Below are 25488 nucleotides of genomic sequence, written 5' to 3'. Positions count from 1 at the left end.
GTGCAATGGCGTGATCTCTGCTCACTGCAACCTCTGCCTCCTGGGTTCAAGTGATTCTCCTGCCTCACCCTCCCAAGTAGCTGAGATTACAGGTGTGCGCCACCATGCCTAGCTAATTTTTTGTATCTTTAGTAGAGACAGGGTTTCACCATGTTGGCTAGTCTGCTCTCGAACTCCTGACCTTGTGATCCACCCGCCTTGGCCTCCCAAAGTGCTGGGATTACAGGCATGAGCCACCGTGCCCAGCTGGTATTATTTTTAGTGTTATATATGACAGGTAACAGATACTGATCATTTTTATTGTGCATTCCTGCTGTAACACGTGACTGTTGATCTTCATGTAATGAATTTCTGTAGGAAGATCAGGCCTATGTTAGGTAAGGGCAACTGTGGAATAGATTACATAGGCATAGCTAAGATAGAATGGGTGTGATTTTCAGCAAATTAGCTGTAATTCCTCCTCTTCTCTGTCACTGATGTCAACTCCAATGTGTCTGAATTATGAGGTTGATAACTCCTGATCTTGTAGTGAGACAGATTCATAAATGGATAACTTGTAATTCTGTAGCATGTGATAGTATGTCAGAAAGATATGAGCAAATGCACAATGGAGAGAGTAAATAATTACCTGGAGAACCAGGGAATGCTTCAGGCAAAATGACACTTGGACTGGTGTTGAAGGAATAGATGGGGTGTCAGAGGGGAGGGAAGAAGAGAAAACCAACACAAGAAATGTAAGGAGTTTTAAAGGACTAATGTGTTTGAGAAACTTGTGAAGCTGTGTGCCTAGGTTATAAAAATGATAACATGTGGATGTGAGATGAAGGCTGAAGTAGATTAGGACCAGATTATCAGTGGTCTTGTGTGCCAAACTCACAGTTTAGCAATAGAGAAAAGAGACTTACATGCTGAGATCTGTTTTGCTCACCAGTTTACCTCCAGACCCTGGAACTAGTAAGTTCACTTACTGAATTAATGGAAAGTGGTTCTGATATGCAGCCGTGATTGAGAACCCCCGCTGATCTAAGGTCTGTGCTGTGTCAAATGTGGGTAGTTTGAATTGAAGTGTGCTATAAATATAAAATACATAGTGAATTTCAGAGACTTAGTATGAAAAAAAAGTAAAATATCTCAAATTTTAAAATGTTGATTTTATGTTGAGAGGACAATAATTTTGGATATGCTGGGTTAAATAATGTTATCAATATTTTAATTTTACCTTTATCTTTTTTCTTTTTAATGTTACAACAAGGAATTGTAAAATTACTTAAGTGCTTGCATCATGTTTCTATTGGAAAGGGCTGGTCTAGGTGATATGAATCAGACTTAATACAGTGGAACTGAAAAGTGAGAGGCTTATTTGAGGTAATCAGTAGCAAATAGTTGCATTTAATCAGTAGAGATTTTCAGATTAAAATGGAATTGTATTTTCATTTTGTATGACAGAGACTTGTTATTTTATGGAATTTGAGCACAAAAGATAAATTAGCTTTGAAAGCAAAATTAGACCCCTAAATATAGTCAGGAAGAATATTCAAGCATTTATTGATGACGGAGACATAAAGGTGTTGTAGAGCGTCCTTATCTCTTAATAGAAGCTTTGTGACTGCATTCAAGAGAGAATTAGATAATTCGCCATCGTGGGAAGATACCTAGTTTAGGAGTTAGAGATGCCCTTGAGTATTGCTTACGTAAGTCTTACGTCAGAGCAAGTGGGCAAGAGCAGTGGTCTGTTTATTTTTCTTTATTGATCTCTGTTTTTATTTTCATTTTTTTAATGTGGTAAAATACACATAAAATTTACTATTTTAACAATTTTTTGATGCACAGTTTATTGACATTAAGTGCATTTACACTGTTATGCTAACGATACCACCATTCATTTCCAGAACTTTTTCAGGATCTTTGTTTTTAAAGTGTTAAGTTTTTTGTTGTTATTTATTCGTCCTCATATACAATATTAAAACAATTGGGATAGCTGGGTGCAGTGGCTCACACCTGTAATCCTAGCACTTTGGGAGGCTGAGGCGGGTAGATCACTTGAGGCCAGGAGTTTGAGACCAGACCGGCCAACATGGCAAAACCCCGTCTCTACTGAAAATGCAAAAATTAGCCAGGTGTGGTGGCGCATGCCTATAATCCCAGCTACTCAGGAGGCTGAGGCAGGAGAATTACTTGAGCCTGGAAGGCGGAGGTTGCAGTGAGCTGAGAATCACACTAGCCTGGATGACAGAGTAAGACTCTGTTTCAAAAAAACAAAACAAAACAAAAATGATAATTGGAATAATATTTTAACTGATGTTAATTTTCTAAATGTTAATTATTTCAACTGGTTAAATACTTTTTCTTAACCTGCTATTTTAATAACTTTCTGGTTCCTGAAAAAGCCATTTTTAGAGGTTTTTTTTTTCTTTTCCACCTCGCGGTTTTTCTTTTGAGACTTCACAATGTTGTTCTCTTTCCCTTGTCCACTATTTTTTCAAAGGACCATTTCTGTCATTTGTTTACGTTTCCTACCCCACCCCAACCTAATTGCTTACCTTCAAACAGAAGATTTAGACTTGATACTTATCCTGAATTTATTTAAGATGACTACACTCAAATTACTTTTTTAGATCTCAGTCTATAGGTGGATCTCAAGTCGATTATCCAACTTTAAACCTATTCCAGGTGTCTTATACTGAATTGAAAATGTAATTTTCTAGTATGAAGTTTACTGTCTCTTGAAACTGTGCCTTCTAGAATGTCCATGCAATTATTAGTTTTGTTTCACAGTTGCCTCCTCAGTTCTCTTACTGCCCCCCGATATCCCCTACCTTGTTCTTTTTTTTTTTTCTTGACACAGGGTCTTGCTCTCCTTCCTGAGCTAAAGTGCAGTGATGCAAACATGATTCACTGAAGCCTCCACCTCCCAGGCTCAAACAATCATCCTTCCTCAGTCTCCATAAATGTTGGGATTACAGTCGTGAGCCACTGCACTTGGCCTTACCTTGTTCTTTTTCTACCTCTTGATATTTCTGGCTAGATGAGAAAAAAAAATGGCACTGACTGTAGGGGAGGGGATAGTACTGTAGCTGTTATAATTAGCAGGACTCCTGCAGTGGAGGACTTTTAAGTTAGAAGGCCTTAACATTGTTACTAACTATATCTTGAGTAAGTCTCTTGACTTTGTCTTTTAACTTGTAGGATAGACGTACCTGCCCCAGTTTATCACAAGTTATGGTGAGAACCAAGTGAAGAAGTACATATGAAATTCTTTGGAAATAATAAAACATTGTTTAAATGCAGAATAGAAATAGTAGAAAGTCACCAAAGTAAAAATTTAGGAAGCTGATCGCTGTAGGGGTAAACAGATCGAATGAGTGTTGTTTGTTTATTTCAAAAGAAAAGGCTTAGAAGGATAAGAGTATAAATAGAGATATAGTATATCTACCATCTGGTAGAAATTCGGTAATGAATATATAGTACGGAGATAATTATGGTGATTTTCCAACATAGCTATGTATTTTCATTTTATATGGAAAAAACTTTTAAGTTTTAGCCTAGTATGATATGCAAATATATTCTTTGATAGCTTTAAGAGTTGTTCCAGTTGCTGTTCCTTGACATAAAACAACCATTTATTATGTGCTCAAATTCTGTCAGGAATTCAGAAAGGGCACAGCAGGGAAGTCTTTTCTGTTGATCTCAGCTAACGTACTGGAAGCACTTGAAGGTTTATTCACTCACCTGTCTGGCAGTCGATGCTGGCTGTCACTAGAGGCCTCTGTTTGTCTCTGTGTGGTCTCATCACTTGGGCTTCCTCATGGCCTGATGACTGAATTCCAAGGATGGGTATTCTGAGACACATGCACACTGCCACACACAGCAAGGGAATGAGCATGTGCTTGTGCCCTGGTTTCTTTTATTGTAGAATGGTATTAGTAACCAAACCTGGGCATTAGCTGTGTTTGTGCTACTGGGGTATTGTTTCTTTTAGAACCTCTCAGCTAGCAGAGCAAATAAATATATGCGTGTATACTAACTGGTATATATAAATATTTCTAGTGACCATCTGTAACTGTATTAAGCTAACCATGAGTTTTTACTGATTTCTCTAACTATAATCCATTTCCACTATTAGTATTTTTATGCCCATATGCCCCTTCCTTAGCTTGTGGGTGATCTTTGTATTGGATCCAGAGCCTTTTTTTTTCAATTTACTTTATTGAAATATAATTTTCAAACATTGAAATGCACCCATTTGAAGTATACAGTTTGAGTCTTGACAGATGTGCCACCTGTGTAACTACCACCACAATCAAGATACAGAACATACCTGTCAACCCAAAACATATCTTCATGCCTTTCTGTAGTCAGTCCCCTCCCAAACTCACTCCTGATAACCTCTGATCTGTCACTGTAATGAAATCATATATATTCCCATGTCTTGATTCTTTCAGCATAGTACTTCTCAGATTCAGCCACATTGTTGCATATGTCAGTAGTTCATTCCTTTTATTGCTGATTCATGTTCTATTAGATGGATATATCAAAATTTGTTTAGCCATTCACCAGTGGATAGACATTTGGGTTGTTTCTAGTTTTCAGCTATTATGAATAAAGCTGCTCCAGCTATTATGAATAAAGCTGCTGTCAACATGTGCATATATGTTTTTGTGTGGACAAGTTTTCTTTTGGTAAATATATAGGGGCAGAACTGTGTCTTATATGTATTTTTAACTTTATAAGAAACTGCTGAACAGTTTTCTGAAGTGGTTGTTCCATTTTGCATCTCCACTTCACTGAATAAGTTTCTCTCTGTGTTCTTACCAACACTTGGCATTGTTGGTCTTTTTCATGTTAGCCATTCTAGTGGGTATAGAGTAGTTTTAATTTTCATTTCTTGATGGTTAGTGATGTTGAACATCTTTTCATATGTTTATTGGCTCTTTTTTATCTTATGTATATCTTGTATTGGCTATTTATTAACATCTTTTGCTTATAAATTAGGCTCTTAGTCTTATTACCAATTTGTAATATTCTGTATACCAATCCTTTGTGAGATATATGTATTGCAAATACATTTCCCCAGTGTGCAGCCTGCCTTTTTGTTTTCTTTGTGGTGTCTTTCAAAATGTCTTTCAACTTGAATGAAGTCCAGTTATATCCTATGTTGTTTTGCCACCACTTTAGTAATCCTCTGTAGTTTCTTTGTTTCTATGAAGATCATGTATTCCCAGCACATTGTGTATTTCATACTGTATATGCGGAATCAGCCATTTTCCTCAAAAAACTTGGTTCCTTTTACTGAGAGTATTTGCAAGGTTTTACCACTAGATTAGTCATTGTCTTTGGGGCTTTTCATTAGGTGTATCTAGGAAATTCATATAGATCTTCTCTTTAAAAACAAACAGACATGAATTCAAATAATTCAGATTTGGACTGCAGGACTTTTACTTAACTTTGATTTTATTAGTTGTATGTTTTTTCTCTTCCGCTGAAAATTCTGGTCCCTGTTGACATTATTCATTTGCTTGACCTTACATTACATTTAGTAGCTTCAGAATAACAACTGTATTGTTGTTAATAGTGTTATTACTGAGCTCAACTTAAGGTTTCTAGGTAGTTCTTAAGATATATCCTATTAGGATAATGTTGTTAAATCTGTCTATTAGGAATATATAGTCAAATTAGTATATTTTAAGTTACTTGAAACGGTCTTCTCTATATGGTTAAACCACCAAATTGATATTTAGTTGGGTTAACCGAAATAATCAGATAATTAAAAGTAATTTTGAAGTTTTTAGATTTCTTTTTTCTTTCATTTTTTAATTATATAAAACGTTTACATGATTTCAAAGCTAAATTACAAAACAGTTTTATATTCAGAAAAGTCTAACTTCTGTCCTATGATTACTGTACCCTTTTCCCTATGGGTAACCACATTTATGAGTTTTTGGATAATTCTGCTGTTTTAAAACACACATATAATATATATATATTTAATATTTACATACATTTATATATGCACACACAAATTAGTATATATAATCATCTTTTTTCTGTTTCTTAGATAAAAGGTAGCATTACTATATACATTTTTCTTCACCTTGCTTTTTTAACACTGTACCAGAGATCATTCTATGGCAGTATGTAAAGCTATATCTTAAGCTTTTTCATAATTATGTAGTATTTCATTGTGTGATTGTATGGTACATTATTCAGCCAGTCTTCTATTAGTGGAGATTTTAGGTTATTTCAGTCTTGCCACTAAAAGTAGAGCTACAGGGAATATATGCAATTATTATTTTGTATTTTTGTGTCTGTGTCTTAAGGAAATATAAATCTCCAGAAATGGGATTGCTGTATCAAAAGGTAAATGCCTGTATAATCTTACTACATAATGACATTTACGTTGTTGCCAGCAGCACACAGAGCCAACTGACTTCATCTTTGCTTTGTTAGTATGTGTTTTCAAACTTGTCTGTTTGTCAATTTCATAGAAAAAGTGTTATTTCATTATAGTTTTAATTATGTTTCTCTTATGAGTGAGATTGGGCATCTTCATGTATTTACAGGTAATTTACTGTATCCCCTGCCCATTTTCTCTCTCTCTTTTTTTTTTTCTTCTCTGTTTTAAAAATTCTGTATTTTAGGGAAAACCTTTTACTTAAGATATCGAGTACAGGTAATTTTATTTGTCACTTTTCTGTTTTTTTTTTTTTTTTTTTTTTTTTTAAACCACTATGTTTTATAACAGTTTTAGGATCACAGCAAAAGTTAATGGTAAATACAGAGATTTCCCGTAACTCTTTCTCCCCCAGCATATGCAGAACTTGCACCACTATCAGTGTCTCACACCAGTGGTGCATTGTTGCGATCAGTGACCTTACGTGGACACATTATTATTACTCATAGTCCATAGTGTAAAGTGTGGCTATTCTGTTTATTTGTCCATTGACCTACCAAAGGACATACTGGTTGTTTCCAAGTTTTGGCAATTATGAATACAGCTGCTATAAATATCTCTGTGTACCTTTTTGTGTGGACATATGTTTTCAACTTTTTTGGGTAAATAGGAGTGTAATTAATGGATTGTATGATAAGAATATGTTTAGTTTTGTAAAAAACTGCCAACTGTCTTCTAAAGTGGCTATATCATTTTGTATTTCCACCAGCAATGAATGAGAGTTTCTGTTGCTCCACATCCTGCCAGCATTTATTGTTGTCAGTGAATTGAATTTTGACTATTCAGATAGGTGCGTAGTGGTATCTCTTTGTGGTTTTACTTTGTATTTCCCTGTTAGATAAGCTGTTGAGCATCTTTTCATATACTTATTTGCCATCTGTATATCTTCGGTGAGATTGTTCAGGTCTTTTGCCCATTTTTAAAAATCAGGTTGTTTTCTTATTATTCAGTTTTAAGAGTTCTTTGTATGTTTTTGATAACAGTCCTTATTGAATAAGTCTTCTGTGCTGAGACCAGCTCTGTCGGGGAGACCCTAACCCAGCAGCACTAGAGGAATTAAAGACACACACAAAAATATAGAGGTGTGAAGTGGGAAATCAGGGGTCTCACAGCCTTCAGACCTGAGAGCCCTGAACAGGTATTGACCCAAATGTTTATTAACAGCAAGCCAGTCATTAGCATTGTTTCTGTACATATTAAATTAAGTAAAAATATCCCTTTTGGGAAACGAAGGGATGGGCTGAATTAAAGGAATAGGTTGGGTAGTTAACTGCAGCAGGAGCATGTCCTTAAGGTACAGATCCCTCCTGCTATTGTTTGTGGCTTAAGAATGCCTTTAAGCAGTTTTCTGCCCTGGGCTGACCAGGTGTTCCTTGCCCTCATTCCCCTGAACCCACAACCTTCCAGCGTGGGCATTATGGCCATCATGAACATGTCACAGTGCTGCAGAGATTTTGTTTATGACCAGTTTCGGGGCCAGTTGATGTCCAGATTTTGGGGGGCTTCTTCCCAACACTTCTGAGCTTATTTTACCCAGTCTATGGTTTGTCTTATACTTTTGATGGTTTTTTTTTTTTTTTTAATAGAGTAGAAGCTTTTAATTTTAATGAAGTCCAGTTATCGGTTATTTCTTTCATGGATTATAGTTTGATGATGTGTCTAAGATGTCACTGCCATACCCAAGGTCATCTAGATATTCTCTTATGTCACTTTCTAGGAGCTTTATTGTTTTTTGTCTTACATTAAGATCTAGGATCCATTTTAAGTTAATTTTTGTGAAGGCTGTAAGGTCTATGTCTAGATTCTTTTTGCATTTGGTTGTCCAATTGCAATTCAGCACTGTTTGTTGAAAAGACTATCCTTTTTTCATTGAATTGGTTTGTCTTCTTTGTTAAGTATCAGTTGATTATATTTGTGGGAGCCTATTTCTGGGCTCTTATTATTTTCCACTGATCTGTTTTGTCAGTTCTTTGCGCATCCCACACTGTCTTGATTGCTATAGCTTTATAGGAAGTCTTGAAGTCAGGTAGTGTCAGTCTCATGACTTTGTTCTTCAGTATTGTGTTGGCTATTCTGGGGCTCCATATAGAATCAGTATGTCAGTACCTACAAAATAACTTGCTGGGGTTTTTTGGTGAGGATTACATTTAATCTATTGATTTGGGAAGAACCGACATCTTGACAGATATGTAGTCTTCTGTCCAAGAGCATGGAATAACTCTTCATTTATTTAGTTATTTGATTTCTTTAATCAATTTTGTAATTTTCCTCATGTGTGTCTTATACATATTTTGCTAGATTTATCCTTAAGTATTTCATTTTTTTGTATACTGATGAAGATGGTATTGTGTTCTAATTTTAAATTCCACTTACTGTTGTATATAGGAAAGTGATTGGGTTTAAATCAGAACTTTGAGTTTAAAACAAAACTTTGGGTTTTATGTATATTAGCCTTGTATTCTGCAACCTGAACTAATCTATTTGTCAGTTCTTTTGCCTGTCCCACACTGTCTTGATTGCTATTGCTTTATAGGAAGTCTTAAAGTTCTTGAACTTTATAGGAAGATCTTGAAAAAAGAATTAATTCCTGAAGTTCTTTTGTTAGTTCTTTCAGAATTTCAATGTAGATAATCATGTCTTCTGCAGACACTTTTGGTCTTCATTCTTAATAATCTGTATTATTTTTATTTCCTTTTCTTGTCTTACTGCATTAGATGAAAGCAGACGTTGTATGATTTCTTTTAAATTTGTTAAGTGTGTTTTATGGCCCAGAATGTCATCTGTCTTGGTGAATGATCTGTATGAGCTTGAGAAATTTCAGTTTGATGAAAAGGAATAGTGAGAGGGTACATCCTTGCCTTGTTTCTCATGTTAGCAGGAAAACTTCTAATTTTTCACCATTAGGTGTGATGCTAGCCGTAGGCTTTTTTGTAGATGATCAAGTTGAGGAAATTTGCCTCTGTTTCTAATTTACCAAGAGTTTTTATTATGTCTGAGTGTTGGACTTTATCAAATGCTTTTCCTCTAGCTGCTGATATAATCATGTGAGTTTTCTTTGTTAGTCTCTTGATGTGGTGGGTTACATTAATTGATTTTTGAATGTTGAACCAGCCTTGCATACCAAGGATAAATTCTTCTTGGTTGTGGTACATACATTGTGGGATTTGATTTGCTAACTTTTTATTAAGTTTGACTTAAAATTATATCTAATTTGCATAACATGTTATGATACAAATATATATAGTGAAATGATTCCTTCAGTTAAGCAGATTTCCATATCCATCATTTTATATAGTTACTTTTTAATTTGCTAATATTTTTGATAAGGATTTTTTCTGTTATTCATGACAGATATTGGTCTTTAGTTTTTTTGTAATGTCTTTGTCTGGTTTCAGAATTAGGATAATGCTGACCTCATAGAATGAGTTAAGAAGTAGTCCATCTCTTCTATCTCTGAAGAGATTATAGAGGATTGGTATAATTTCTTCCAGAAATATTTGGTAGACTTTACCTGTAAACTATCTGGTGCTTTCTGTTTTGAAAGGTTATTAATTATTGATTCAATTTTTAAAATAGATATATACCTACTTAAATTGCTTGCTTCTGCTTGTGTGAGTTTTGGCACCCTGTATTTTTCAAGAATTGGCGCATTTCATCTAGGTTGTCAAGTTTGTAGTCATGCGTTATTCATAGTATTCCTTTATCATGTTTTTCATGTTCATGGGATTTGTAGTGAGATCCCTTCCTTTGTTTCTCTTATTGGTAATTTGTGTCTTTCTTTTTTTCTTAATTAGCCTGGTTAGAAGCTGATTAATTTTATTGATCTTTTCAAAGAAAACAGCATTTGGTTTTGCTAATTTTTCTGTATTGAATTTCTGTTTTCGATTTCATTGACTTTTTTCATTATAATTTTTAAGTTTATTTTCTTCTGCTTACTTTGGGTTTAATTTGTTCTTGTTTTCTGAAGTGGAAGCTTAAAGTAATGATTTTTGGTTGTCTTTTCTAATATATGCATTCAATGCTATAAACATCTATCTTTTTGGGTACAGTGTTCACTGCATCCAATAAATCGTCATAAGTTATATTTTTATTTTCGTTTAGCTTAAAATACTTTAAAATTTTTTTGCAATTTATTCTTTGACCAATGTGTTTATTAAAATTGTGTTGTTGAAGCATTTGGGGATTTTCGTAATCTTTCTGTTACGGATTTCTAGTTTAATTTCATTGTGGCTGAAAGCAGACGTTGTATGATTTCTTTTAAATTTGTTAAGTGTGTTTTATGGCCCAGAATGTGATCTGTCTTGGTGAATGATCTGTATGAGATTGAGAAGAATGTGTATTTTGCTGTTGTTAGATAAAGCCATCTATAATCAATTATATCAAGTTTGTTGATGGTGCTGTTGAGTTCAACTATGTTTTTACTGACTTCCTGTTGAATCTTTCCATTTATGATGGAAGGGTGTTAAATCCTCAACCATAATAGTGAATTTCTCTTTGCAGTTTTATCAGTTTTTGCCTCAGGTATTTTGATGCTTTGATGGTAGGGTCATAGACATAAGAATTGTTATGTGTTTTTGGAGAATGGACCTCTGTATCATTGTGCAATGCTCCTCTTTGTCTCTGATAACTTACCTTGCTCTAGAGCTCCTCTTTGTCTCTGATAACTTACCTTGCTCTAGAGTCTACACTGTCTGAAATTAATATACCTACTCCTACTCTTTTTTGATTAGTGTTAGCATAGTATACCTTTCTTCATTCCTTTACTTTTAATCTATTAATATATGTGTTTATATGCGGGTTTCTTGTAGACAACATACCATTGGGTCTTGTTTTTTCATCCACTCTGAGAATATCTATGTTTTAATTGGTATGTTTAGACCATTGATGTTTAAAGTGATTGTTGATGTAGTTGAAGTAATATCTACAAGATTTGTTACTGTTTTCTCTTCATTGCCATTGTTCTTTGTTCCTGTTTTTGTTCTCACTCGTTTTGTGCCTTTTTTGGTTAAAAATTTGTGATTTTAATTGAGCATTTATGTGATTCTTCCTTCATTCTTTTTTAGCATATCAATTATACTTTTTTTTTTCTACTTTTTTTGGTGGTTACCCTAGAGTTTACAATGGACGTTTACAGCTAATTCAGGTCTGCTTTGAAACAGCACTATACTACTTCATCTATAGTACAGATAATAACAAAATATTCCCAGTTCTTTACTCTGAGATATTTTAAGTGCATTTAGATTTTCTGCTCTTTAAAGGATTGGTAAAATTCCCCTGCGAAACCCACTGGGTGTGGTAGTGTTTTATGAAGGAGTTCTTTAACTGACTTTATTTTTTCTTTGAAAAATGATGTAGACTTTTGATTCTGTTAAAGTCAGTTTTGGCAAATAGTATTTTTCTAGAAATTTTATCCGGTTTTTTTCTAAGTTTTCAAACTTGTTTGCATAGAGTTATGTAAAGAAATCTTATCAGACACAGTATCTCACCGGGCACAGTGGCTCATGCCTGTAATCCCAGTATTTTGGGAGGCCAAGGCAGGCAGATTGCTTGAGCTCAGGAATTCAAGATCAGCCTGGGCAACATGGCAAAATCCCATCCCTACAGAACATACAGAAATTAGCCGGGTGTAATGGTGTGTGCCTGTAGTCCCAGCTACCCGGGAGGCTGAGGTGAGAGGATGGCTTGAGCCCAGGAAGCAGAGGTTGCAGTGAGCCAAGATTGCGCCACTGTGCTGCAGCCTGGATAACAGAGCTAGACCCTGTCTCAAAAAAAAAAAAAAAAAAAAAAAAAAATTAATAAACACCTCATAGTTTTATTTTTTCATTTTGCTTTGTTCTTAGTCATGACTAATTGAACATTTATGTGATTATTTTACTTCGTCATTTAGGATTTTGAATTTGTGCTTTCTCCCTTTTTTCTTGTTTAGGTTAGCCAGTGGTTTATTTTCAGAGAATCAGCTTTTACATTTGTATATTAGTTCCTTCTTTGTGCTTTCTAACATTTATTTCTGGGTTTTTAAATTCCTTCTATGGTTGCTTATTTTTTTCTTGTTGTTGAATTTGTTGAACATTTGTTTTCATTTTTATTTATGTTCTTTAATGCTGTAAGTTCTCATCAGATAACTGCTTTAGCTGAATCTCATGGATCTCATATGTCAAACTTTGACAGTTATTTTCAGGAAATTCTCCTCTCTAGATTTGGATTTCAGCCATTATCTAAGAATTGTTTAATGGAATGTTTTAAAATTTTCAGGTTGAAGGGTCTTTTGTTTTTTATGTGTTTATGTGTGTTTTCTTTTGATTTTTAAAAAGTAACTTTCATGTTATTTTTCATATTTTTGAATTTGATGAGATTTTCTTTGTAGCCTAAGACAGTCACTTTTTCTCAGTTTTCCACCCATGCTTTAAAAAAAAGGTATATTTTCTAGTTCTTGGTTTTTAGGTTCTATAAATATATATAAAACATCTATTCTTTGGGCATCTTATATTTTTAAGATCCTTCTCTATTTGATCTATTTTGGTTTGAGAACATTATGTTAAAGTATCTTATTAGTAGGTTTCCGTCTCTTTTACTCCATCTCCTATAGTTTCTGCTCTTCACTACTGTATTATTAGGTACATAGATACAGAAGTATTAATAACTATTTCTTTTTCACTTTAATTCTTTTCATACTTTTTAGAAGTGATATTATTTTGGTTATCTGTATATTTCTTGGTTTTTCTGAGATGAGCTAATTTAATTTATATGAGCACTTCATAAAAAGAATCTCTGATAATCCTATTTGGGTATTTTTCTTTAGTATAAACAAAATAAACTACAGCTTCATTAAGTATAGGACTAAAATACTGTCTTTGTTTCTGTAATATTGAAAGGAACTGGAACTGCAGATCTGTGAATAATTTCAAAATTTCAAAATATTAGGTGTATATATATTCTAAAACTATGTATAGACTGAGCAGGCTGTTGGGCTAACGTTCAGGCCAAAGCACAACAATGGACCATTTTACTAGATTAATAAAGTGTTTTTTTTTTTTTTTAGCTTTAATCAGATGTGTCCAATTATAAAGGTTTGAAAACATTAAGGTGGAAACCCTAATCTTTTTAAAATTAATAGTTGCTTCACTTGTTAATAATTTTGAGATACCACATGGCACTAAATGACAGAGAAGAAAAATTGGTATTAACATTAATTCTAGAGCTGCCCAAAGAAAATCCAGAAATTCATTGGTAATGTTAGTGTTCTATAACTAAGTTTATTTTTAGAGCAGTAGGATTTGGAATAGCATTATTCTTTTAAAATAAAAGAAGAGGTTAGACCTAGTATCGTGGATCACACCTGTAATCCCAGTACTTTGGGAGAGTGAGGTAGGAGGATTGGTTGAGCCCAGGAGTTCAAGACCAGCTTGGGCAACATAGAGAGACCCTGTCTCTACAAATAAAAAAATTTTTTTAATTAGCTGGGCATAATGGTATGTACCAGTAGTTCCAGCTATGGGAGGCTGAGGCGGGAGGATTTCTTGAGCCCAAGAGGTCAAGACTACAGTGAGCCATGATTGCGCCACTGCTCTTCAGCCTGGGTCATAGAACAAGACCCTGTCTCAAGTAGATAGATGGATAGATAGGATAGATAGATAAGATCAATAAGATAGGTAGATAGATGGATGATAGGAGAAGAAAACAAAGTTTTGTGAAAAACATTGAATGTTTAAAATCCTCTGATGTCAATATAATAAATATGGAATTATTACTTGAATGATAACTTTAGTAATAGATTTGTATAGATGTTTATAAGTGAATATTAGTGGCAGATGAGAATGTTATTGACATACAAATAATTGAGTCATTCTTTGACTAAACGTTCTGAGATAATTTTTATATATTAACTTCAAAGGAAATTTCTCCAAGTAATTGTGGAAAGATGTAAGTAAATCCAATATAGGAGGTGTGGCTATATAGGAAGCTCAGAAACTGTTAGGGATAAACGTAGAGTTGATTTTAGGCATAGAAAGTTAATTGCACTGGTATGGAATAGAGTGACTTGACCTGACAATAGTTGCCAGCTGAAGAATTTCTCCAGAATTCGTCACATAAAGAGAAGTTATGGAAAGTATTGACAAGGTTTAAAAACATGGGGGAAATACTTAGAAAATTCAATATGCATCTAATTGGAAACCCAGAAGGAAAACAAAAAAGAATGTTGGAGAAGCAACATTTTAAGAAATAGTAGCTGAGAATTTTCCATAATTGATGAACCATAAATCTACAGATACAAGATGTGCAGTACATCACAGATAGAATATTATAATGAAACTGCAAAACATCAGAGATATAGAGAAAATACTAGAAACCTCTAGATATAGAAAGACAAATCCCCATGCAAAAAAGCAACAGGATGGCATCAGTAACAAATAATGGAAGCTAAAAGGCAGTGAAATAGTATTTTCAAAGTACTGAGATAAACCTGTGAACCGAAAGTATGTACCAGAGTCTGGCTTTCAATAATGAGAATAAAATAAATACCTTTTTCAAATAAAATTGAGAGTGTTTACTACCAACAGATCTTCACAAAATAGAGAATGTTTAAAAGTATATACATCAGGAAGATGGAAAAAGACCCTAGAAGAAGGGTCGGAAATGTGAATAGTAAAGGAGAAATTTTTATTAAGTTGGAAATTCTGTCTTGTTATAGCCGTTGAAGTTATCAAAAGTGTGGCATTGTACCATGAGGAAGTGAAGTGCAGTATGAAGTGTCATGCATATCGCTTTGGATTCCCCAGAACCCGTTCCACCATTTTTTCATTTTGTATCAGCATTGTGATTTGGGGAATTGATCCCACTTTCATGGCTGGGCCTTGATTAGTTAAATCCAGTTATAATAATCCCATTCCCCTTGCTAGTTCAGTTGATTCAGGAAGCAGGCCTAAGCCGTTTATCCCATGGCTATTACCTTGATAGCAATTATTCATACAGAGGTGGCCATGTGACTGAAGTTGGCCTGGTTGCTCTGAAGGAAATAATAATTCTTTGTGCTTGTGGGAGAGATACATTGAGGAGACCCAGATTGCTGCTTCTTATGGTAAGAAATAAACCTTAATGTGAAGTCAACATTAAGAATAGCGGAGCTGTAAGAAATGAAAACAAGAGTGAATATTTGGTCTTTGATGATTTCACTATTAGTAAGTCACTTAGGCCTGAAGTTTACCCTATTTATAGGCTTCATTTTATGTGAAATAATAGTTCAAATTTGTATAGTTTAGGAGATGATAGTTTCTTAGTTGAAGCTCCATTCTTCTCTGCAAAAACAAGTTAGACTTCATTAATACAAGTAGAATTTCAATTCTAAGGGGAGTTGGAAGATGTATGCTTTATGCTGTTCTGACAAGACTAGATTAATTTGGGGTATCATATTTCATTGAAGCACACTGGCAGATTAGTATGCCCAGAGAAGATGAAAGAGTGATGAGGAAAGGTCTAGCACATGAAAGAAGTATTAGATTTGTTTTGCATGATTCCAGAGGTTAGAACTAGTCCCAATCAGTAGAGATTCTAGAGAGGTATAACCTCTAGAGAGGTTAAGAAAGATGGCGCTGGGCATAAGAAATAATTTTCTAATAATTAGAACTGTCTGGAAATGGGACAAAAGGGTGCAAGAGTAGAGAGCCAAGATTTTTGCGCCCAAGAGTCTTCTAATAGAGGGCTTCTATAGCTATACAAATGTTATGGAAAATTGTTCTGCGTAGAGTAGGAGGTTGGATTATATTACTTACACAGGCTTCTAACCATTTTTAAACTTGGTTACTAATAATGGTTCTGAACTCTCTTAGTCTTGACACTTCCTTTTTATTTCATATTCTTTGTAATGCCTGCTTTTTATCTAAAATTGATGATAAACATAATCTGCCCACACATATAATGTTCAAGAAATAAACGTGCATATAAGAGTGGAAATGAAAGTAATATAAACATCTAAAATCATGTGTTACATTTCTGAAATTCAAGAAACTTAAAACCAAACATTTTTCCTAAGGCACAGACATGTGGGAGCAAGGCCTGGTCTTAATTGAAATAAATTTAATTACGGTTTTTGTAAAAGTGGTGAATTTCTGTGTTTTGCTGCAAAAATGTTAGTATGTTTGGTCACAGGCTACTGTTCCAAACTCCACTGGAACAATAGTACTACTTAATATGCTTTGAAATGCAAAAAAAAAAAAAAAAAATCTAAACTCTAGAATATCTGGTCCCAAGGGTTTTGGCTAAAATACTGTAGCTCTTCAAGTATTTCAACCCTTTGATGTTCCAGGATGACTAATTTAGAACACATAGTAATCAATAGGTTATACTTTTAATTAATATGTTTGGATTTAAGAGAAGATGAGAAGCCATTCTGTTCAAGAAATACAGCAAGGTGGAATAGTAGACCGTGCTACACTATGTTGGACAAGTAATACTATACCCTCTTTATTTGAATATAAGAGAAAACGGGAAATAACTTTATTTGATAAAAGGAATAACATACCTAAACAAGTATACACATTGTTGAAGTGGAGAAAGTTAAGAAATAAGATGTTTTTTAAATGCGCTAGACCTTCTTAATAAATGTTACCAAAGTAATTTCCTGTATTATGATTTGAAGTAAGAACTTGAAATTCCATCACCTGTTTAAGCGTGCATTCAGTCCCTGGTACCTAATAGAAGTTATATATGATCTCTGGGAGTAGCATCAGAAAACATGATGCTAGTCCATGTTGAAAAACATGGACAATTCAAAAATTTTAATTTTAATGTTTAGGGTAAATATGAAATATTTACATATATCATTATTAATGACATTTATTGATACAACATTTCTGGCTCTAAATCTGATAAAAAATAATGTTACAAATTTATAGATTTATTTTGCAGCACTAGCACTACTGCTGTGGCACCCTTTTTAGCTAGACTTGCAGTTGGATTTCACATACTTTTAAGTGGACAAAAAGCACAGAATATGTTTTTTAATAATTTGGAGATAACCTCCTATTAAATATTTTTGGCATAGTTATTCAGTAATGTCTATTTATAGCGAGTTTAATCCATAGAACATTCAAAAATTGTTTGGGATGTAGGATAGTTCTTCACTGATGTTCCACAGAATTTTTTAAGAGTAAAAATAAATTATATTTCTTCCTTTTGTCTTCTGTGCAAGTAAAGGCCCATTTCTATTTTCTTGACTCTTTACCATTTTTTTCACGGCAGGTTTTACTCTCATATAACTTACAAATTATTTTCGTCAGCCTCTGTTGTCTTACCAGCAATCAAATACAAATTTTGTCAGTAATATTTACAATATGACTTCATGCCTAAATATGTAGAATTTAGAGGCAGTTATTTATACTAGAGTTCTTTAAAAAGAAAACTACAAAGAGAAATTAATTTGTGTTTTAAGCAGCCAAATTTTATGATTAGTAATGCTCAGAAAGAAATTTGAGCACTTAATATCCTTGTGTATATGTGTCTTTCATAGTATTTACAATGTTAGTAAAAGTGAGACTTTTACTGTGCTGGAAGATAACAATTACATAACACTGGTTACTTTTATTTTCTCACCACCTAGTAAAATATGATTTGGAGTTCTTATGTAATAAGACATTTAATTGACTTTTATAATCTGAATTAATTTTGTCCTTTTTTGTGAGCTGGTTTTATACCTGGAATAAAATGTAAAACCTGTTTTTTAGCAGCAGTAGTGAGGACTAATTTGCTGACTGTTTTAGGTACCATTTGGTTTCATCAAAATGGGTAAAATATCTTTTTGTAAACCTTTGTAATACTATTAAATGAGTTTAGATTTATCCCTAGGTGTCTAGGAAAATGGCAATTACTTGAATATATGACAAGTCCTAGATCAGTTATTTTTAGAAGTCTGTGATGAATGGCTTATCCCTTTTTTGTCATTTTAAAATATAATCACTTACAAATCCTTCCATTGTTTTATTCATTTTAAACTGTCTTTTCCCCAGTGATTTTCACATGGAAACTTAGTATGTAGCTGAATGTCACAAGCTTGTTAAAGTATTAGATTTGCATTGCATATTTTCACATCTTAGCTACTCTTTAATATTTAAAGTTTTTGTTCTTCAGTAAAATAGATATAGTGTAGTCTATATCTCTTTTAGTTTTTGTTCTTTAGCAAAGTTTTTGTTCTTTAGTAAAATAGTTGGAGTATAATCTTTTCATTGTGGTGCTCAACTAGAACTTGTCACTTTCTCTACTTAGTAGATAAGTGACTATTTACAAACCTGATTCTTTGATGAAACAGATAAATGAAATTAAAATGTTCTCTATTACAATAAGCTACCTCATATAATTTTTAAAAATATAGTAATCTGAATGTATGTATGTACTTTTTTAGAAAGAATCTTCAAGAGGGAGACATAGGGAAAAGGAAGACATAAAAATCACTAAGGAGAGAACTCCGGAAAGTGAAGAAGAAAATGTAGAATGGGAAACTAATAGAGATGGTGAGTTTCAGAATCTTGGTTTAAATGACGAATTCTTGATTATTTACTTTGTCGAGTTTTTGTGGGCTTCAGAACACCTTTCAACTGTGATCTCCCTCTTGTTTCAGAATCATCTTATTGACATATTTTTATCTTACTGAATTATAAGGCAAAAACTGGCATATAGTAGCTGTACAAAGGCAGGGAAAGTGGTTTGCATTGCATATTTTAATTTTCCCTTCCTAGTTTTTCCTCTAGAACTTTATTGTGCAGCATTACAGCCCTTCAGGATTGTATTGCATATGTAAATTTAAAAATTCCTAACACTAAGCTTAAAAGGAAATCTAAATTTGTTTTACATAAAATATTATAAATGAGATTTTTAAATCTTAAGGACTTAGGAAAGTTATTTCCAAGAAATGTTTGATTTGTATCTTTCAGAAGAAATCAAAATCAGATGGAGACAGAGACCTGGATTTATTAATAAAAAATTACCCAAAATTTTTTTTTCTTGAGGCATGGTCTCACTCTGTCATCCAGGCTGGAGGATGGTGGTATGATCATGGCTCACTGCAGCTTAGCCTCTTGGAGTCAAGCAATCCTCCTGCCTATTATCTCAGCACTTTGGGAGGCTAAGGCTGGAGTACCACTTTAGCCCAGGAGTTTGAGACCAGTGTGGGCAACAAAGACCCCATCTCTACAAAAAAATAACAAAAAAATTAGCCTGACACGGTGGTGCATGCCTGTGATCCCAGCTACTTGGGAAGCTGAGGTGGGAGCAAAGTCATTTTTGAGTCATCATCTTAACAAATAAGCATTTATTTTCCACTCCTTGAATGTTTTCTCCACCTCTTTGATGTTCTGAAAGATGGGTACCATAACGTCGTATTGCCAAACACAGAGAAAGAAAACTTGTATTTGTTAAATGCATTGAATGGGGGTGGACAATTTAATGTAATTTATATAATTGTCTTATTATCTCAATAGTTTTGTTACTCCACTTACAGATGACAAAACTAAAGATCTTAAGAATTTAGCGACTTTTTCAGTGAGAAGCTGAAAACTTAGACCAGGGATTAGAAAACTAGAGTGTGTGGGCCAGTCACTGGTTTTTGCACATAAAGTTTTATTGGAACACAGCCATGTCCATCCGTTTGGTTACGTACTGTCTGTGGCTGCTTTTGAGTTACCGGGGCCAAGTCGAGTCCTTATGACAGAGAACTGAGAAGCTACAAGACTAAGATATTAACTACTATATTTCAGAATTAGCTCTAAAGACTTAATAGACTAACACTTGTAAAGTATTATAAATACATTTTTCTGGTAATTGTTACATCAGTACTCAAAGGAAACCTGTTCCATCTTTGGACAGTGCTGTTAAAAAATTGCTTCTAAGAACAAATAGGAAACTTGTTTATGGTTACTCAGGATGTCATAATCCAACGTAATACCACTTCTATAAAATAGCAATAAAGGCAGCTATACTTTCCCATTTTAGTTGACTAATTTGTGTGTGTGTGTGTGTGTATATATATATATATTTTTTTTTTTTTTTTTTTTTTTTTGAGACAGAGTCTCGCTCTGTCGCCCAGGCTGGAGTGCAGTGGCCGGATCTCAGCTCACAGCAAGCTCCGCCTTCCGGGTTCACGCCATTCTCCCGCCTCAGCCTCCCGAGTAACTGGGACTACAGGCGCCCGCCACCTCACCTGGCTAGTTTTTTGTATTTTTTAGTAGAGACAGGGTTTCACCAACTAATTAGTATATTTAAATAAAATATTATAAACCATAACTGTTCAAGTTTGGAGAGCTAACTTTTCCTAAATACTAAGGGATTACCTCTTAACACAGCCGAGCATCCTTTCTTTTCATTTTCCTTTTTTTGCATAAAAAACATTTTAAAATGTATTTGATACTTCTTATCTTTAAGTTTTTTTCTATTGTTGTTACAATAATTAATAATTGTTGAAAATATAAAAGGTTCAGAAAAGCCCAAGTCTGTTATTTTTCTTCATAGTAGGTATGTCAAACCTTCTCCATAAATCTATGCTTTCATTTCTCTTTTTTGCTATCTACTAAGCAGAAATGATGGAAATCTTTAGGAATTCCCTCAAATTCCTCCTACCACACCTTCAAATTAATTTTTTATTCTTGCCTAAACTTTTTTGCTTCCCTCTTATGCTGTGTAAACGGCCTCCTTCCTGCTGTATAAGGTTGATGAATAATTCCTTTGTGTTGTAGATCTAATTTCCTCCCACCTCAGCAATCTTGTTCATTTATGATACACTCCTCCCTATATTACTGTTAGTCGCTATCCTGCTTATCCCCACTTAACAACTAAATTCTTAAAACAGTTCTGTACCTTACTATTTCTACTTGGTACTGTTTCACCTGATACTTATTATTCAGTTTTCTGACCCAACTCTCCACTAAAACTGCTTTTGAAAGTCACTAATGACCTCCTCTTTGCTGAATAAATGGAGAAGTACTTGTTTCTATCTTAAACAACCATTCTACAGCATTTGACACATCAAGAGCTCCTGTTTTCTTGAAAAAGACTCTTTTGGCTTCTATTTACCACTCTTCAGTTTTCTATCTTCCTGTTCAAGCCCTTCAGTCTTACATAGAGACTCCTTGTATTCTGTCTGCCCCTTAAATGTTGATTCCCAAGGATTTGCACTTAACAGTGATTTTACTTCAAGAGCCTTTTATATAGGAAATTCTTCTAAAAGGTGAGTGTAAATGTCTTTAATAGGAATTTCTTATGCTTTCCCTTGATTGAAATGCACAGGTTTTGACCATTGTGTATCTCTGTGATTTGAAAGTATCTGTTGAGGGAATATTGAAAAGCATTGAGTTAGGTGCCCCAGTCCCCAGATAGTGAGACTAAACTGGAAATTTCATGGACTTACCTTCTGCATTGTCATTCTAACCAGAATAACAGTTTTAGCTGGGTTCAGAAGAAATTGGTATATTTATAAACTTTCTGGTTTTTAGGCCACTTTTATATGCTTTGTCAGAACCCCCAAATAACTTTTGTCTTTGTGTATTTTATGTTTCCATAACTTCATATTATGAACCTGAGAAAATTTTAAAATATTTATTTATTCATTAATTTAACAATGACATATAAAAATCCAATATACGCTATTATGAAAAATAACTATTTTGCAAAGTAAAAAATAATAATTGTGAGGAGGTGGCAGTGTTTTGCATCATTTTGCAAATTGTTTTAATGTCTGGCTTTATAGTTGATAGGTAGATTTTCTTACCTGCTTCTACATTCCACCTGTTAACCACATCACATATTCTGGAAAACTTCACTATCTACTCATGGGAGAATGAGTACACCAGGCAAACAATATAGTGTTATAGAAGTAGTTTGATTTTGTAGAACTCCTGAAATTGTCTCAGGGACCTCCCCACTATCCTCAGACCCCCTCTGAGAATCACTTGTCTATAAGAACAGCTTTGCAAACTTGGTGGTTTTCCTATTGCCTACCCATCTTCTTTTCTCACTTTTAATTTTTTCTTCTAGATGAAATCATGCTCCCAGTGCTTCATTAACATCATATGTGTAGTGACTCCAAAATCTGGAGCTCTCAATTTAGCATTGACCAACTGGGCATCTCCATCTGAGTTATGTATCTTAAGGGCATCACTTTTCCTACCAGATACCAACAGTCCTGAGAGTCATCACTGACACTCCTTCTTTCCCTCCACGCAGGCATTTACCAGATAGTTTTACGTACCAAATACCATTGAAAACCATCTGTTTCTCTTGATTTACTACTAACATTCTCGTTCTTAAGGTATTTGTTTATTGTCTATAAATTTATTTTACCAAAATAACCTCCTAATCCCATCCCTTGCTTATAGTTTTGTCTCCTAATTTATTCTCCACTTTAAAGCAAGAATAATATTTCTTAAAAAGTTTTTTTACTGAAGTATACTATATGTTCAGAGGAATACACATGTGTCCAAACCATTGGATTTTCACAAACTGAACGCATTTGTAAAACCATCACTCAGATCAGTAAGTAGTAAATTACTATTTTCCCATAGTCTCCTTGTGTTTTCTTCTAGTCACTGCTCCTTACCCTCACCTCCCAAAGGTAACTGCTGTCCTGATTTCTAGCACCATTGATTAGTTTTGTCTGTTTGAGCTCTATATAAATAGAATTGACAGCATGTACTCTTTTTGTGCCTACCTTCTTTTGTTAACAGCATTATCTGAGATTGTACTTTATTTCACATATCATTCATTAGTTCTTATTGCTATATAGTGTTTTTTTGTATGAACGTGCCATAATTTAGTCTACTGTTGATGAACATTTAAGTAATTCCCAGTTTGGTGCTATTATGTATAACAAGGTGCTGTTACTATTCTTAAACATATTTTTTGGTAAACATGTACAGACACATACCCATTCCTCTTGAGTTTATGGTTCAAAGTGGAATTTCTGGGCCATTGAGTATGTATATGTTCTTCTTTAGTAGATAGTTTCAAATCAAAAATGGTTGTACTAGTTACCCATATGGTATTTTTGCCTTTTTCATCGTAGCTATTCTAAAATTTTGTAGTGGTATCTTACTGTGGTTTTAGTTTGCATTTTCCTAATGAAGTTGAAAACTTTTTCACATGTTCACTGACCATCGTACACCCTATTTTGTGAAGTGTCTATTCCAAATGTTTGCCATTCTTCTATTGTGTTACCTGTTTTGTTGTTGTTGTTGTTGTTGTTAATTAGAGGAATCTATGTTTTCTGGATATGAGATTTTTATCAGATATATAAATATATTGTGAGTATTTTCTCCCACTCTATGAATTGCAGAACAGTCTTTTAAAAGATTAAATTGAATGTTCATTTTATTTTCCTGTTTCAAATTCCCTAATTTCCCATTGCCTTAAGGAGCAAGTACAAATTCTAACTATGCCTGTAAAACTTTTGATCATCTGGTTGCTCTCTATATTTCCAGTCCCCACTCCGAAGTCTGTGGTTTTTATTTGGTTCCTTAAACTTCTTGTATTTGCTCAGCATGTGTTCTTAAGGACTAATGAAGTAACATAAAAAGCAGAAGTATCATTGCAGTAGAATGTGTGAAAGTATTTTGGTAATCTTGGAGGTTAGTACATCCTCCTTAAATAGGGCATAAAACCCAGAAGTCACAAACATTTGATTACATAAAACTGGGAGTTTCTGGGTAACAAAATGCAGAAGTTAAAAACAGATGAAAGGCTAAAAGAAAATACTTGACACGTGTAACATGTGTAAGCATTAATAAAGACACTATATAGACATAATGAGTTTCTACAAATACATAAGAAAAAGACAGCCTAGTTAAAAAATGAGTAAAAATATATATGTATCGGATAGGTAACTCACAGGAGAAAAAGAAATGGCCAATAAATGCTCAATCTTACTGCAGGGAAATATTGATGAAAATAAAGAGATAGGATTATTCACCCATCAGTTTGGCAGAAATGAAGAATATTAATGTTTTCAAGTGGGGGTTTACATTGGTAAAGCAGTTTGGAGTACAGTTTGGTGATACTAGAAATAGAAATACAGTTATTTTCAGTCCAGCAATGTAGTCTGAGAAATAATGTCATAGAAAAATACTTGTACTCGAACCAAAGTAGAACCAAAGTATATATCAAAATGTTCATCTAAGTCTTGTTTTTAACATCGAAACATTGAAAACAGTTCATCTGTCTTTAAGAAGGAAACCCTTTAAGTAAGCTATGATAAAGTATGATCATATTAATGAAATGCTTTGCAGGCGTTAAAATGAAGATAGTTGAACTCTATGACTTGGAAAGACCTTGTTTATAAGGCAGTGTTGAATGTTAAAGGGAAAAATGTAAGGCATTATTTTCATGCATATGACACTAAACTGTTAGTAGTGCTATCACTGGAGTAAGGATGGCCGTAGGAGGAATATAAGGGAAATTTCATATTTTACTCTGCGTATTCAGAATTATTTAAGACTTGCTAAAGTAAATGAGAATGTATCATAAAGATAGAAAGTACAAAATATAGAATGGAATTCAAAAACAAGTGTCTGAAATCGGTTAATAAATTTAGAAAACGTCTCAGACAGCTTGAGGTTATTGCTACAATTGCCTTTTAAAAACTGATACGCATAAATGATTCTAATTCATTGGAAAAAGGTTAAATATAATTCGAATGGTATAACAAGGCAATTCACAAATATTTATAGTTTTTAATCCTTACACATAAACCTTTTATATATCTATGATTATTTTTATACAATAAATTACTAGAAGTTGCTGTATTAAAGGGTATTGATGTTCTTAAGTCTTTTACCCATATTGACGAATAATTTTACAAGATAGATGTGCTAGTTTACATTGCTACCACCAGAGAATGAGTATGTCCTTTATTTGTACCTTTACCAACAATTAATATTATAATTAGAAAAAAAGGCTCCTAAATACATGAAAAAATATGTATATACTTTCTTCATTTCTTTCTCTTTGTGAATTGCCTTGTAATATCCTTTGCCTGTTCTGTTAATTAGTAAGAATTCTTTATA

General features: G+C 33.7%; 1 protein-coding gene across 11 annotated transcripts in view; it reads left to right on the top strand.

Annotated features, from left to right (window-relative positions):
- Nucleotides 1-25488, top strand: part of ZC3H13 (zinc finger CCCH-type containing 13) — a 100291-nt gene that overhangs the window by 14058 nt on the left and 60745 nt on the right. For all 11 annotated transcript variants that reach the window (XM_050766166.1, XM_050766160.1, XM_050766157.1 and 8 more), the window contains one exon: nucleotides 18843-18951. In XM_050766166.1, the coding sequence (XP_050622123.1) occupies nucleotides 18843-18951 (109 nt within the window). The remainder of the gene's footprint in view (nucleotides 1-18842; nucleotides 18952-25488) is intronic.

This window comes from Macaca thibetana, chromosome 17, assembly GCF_024542745.1.
Source record: "Macaca thibetana thibetana isolate TM-01 chromosome 17, ASM2454274v1, whole genome shotgun sequence".
Lineage (NCBI taxonomy): Eukaryota > Metazoa > Chordata > Mammalia > Primates > Cercopithecidae > Macaca > Macaca thibetana.
This window is presented reverse-complemented; position numbering and strand designations above follow the sequence as displayed.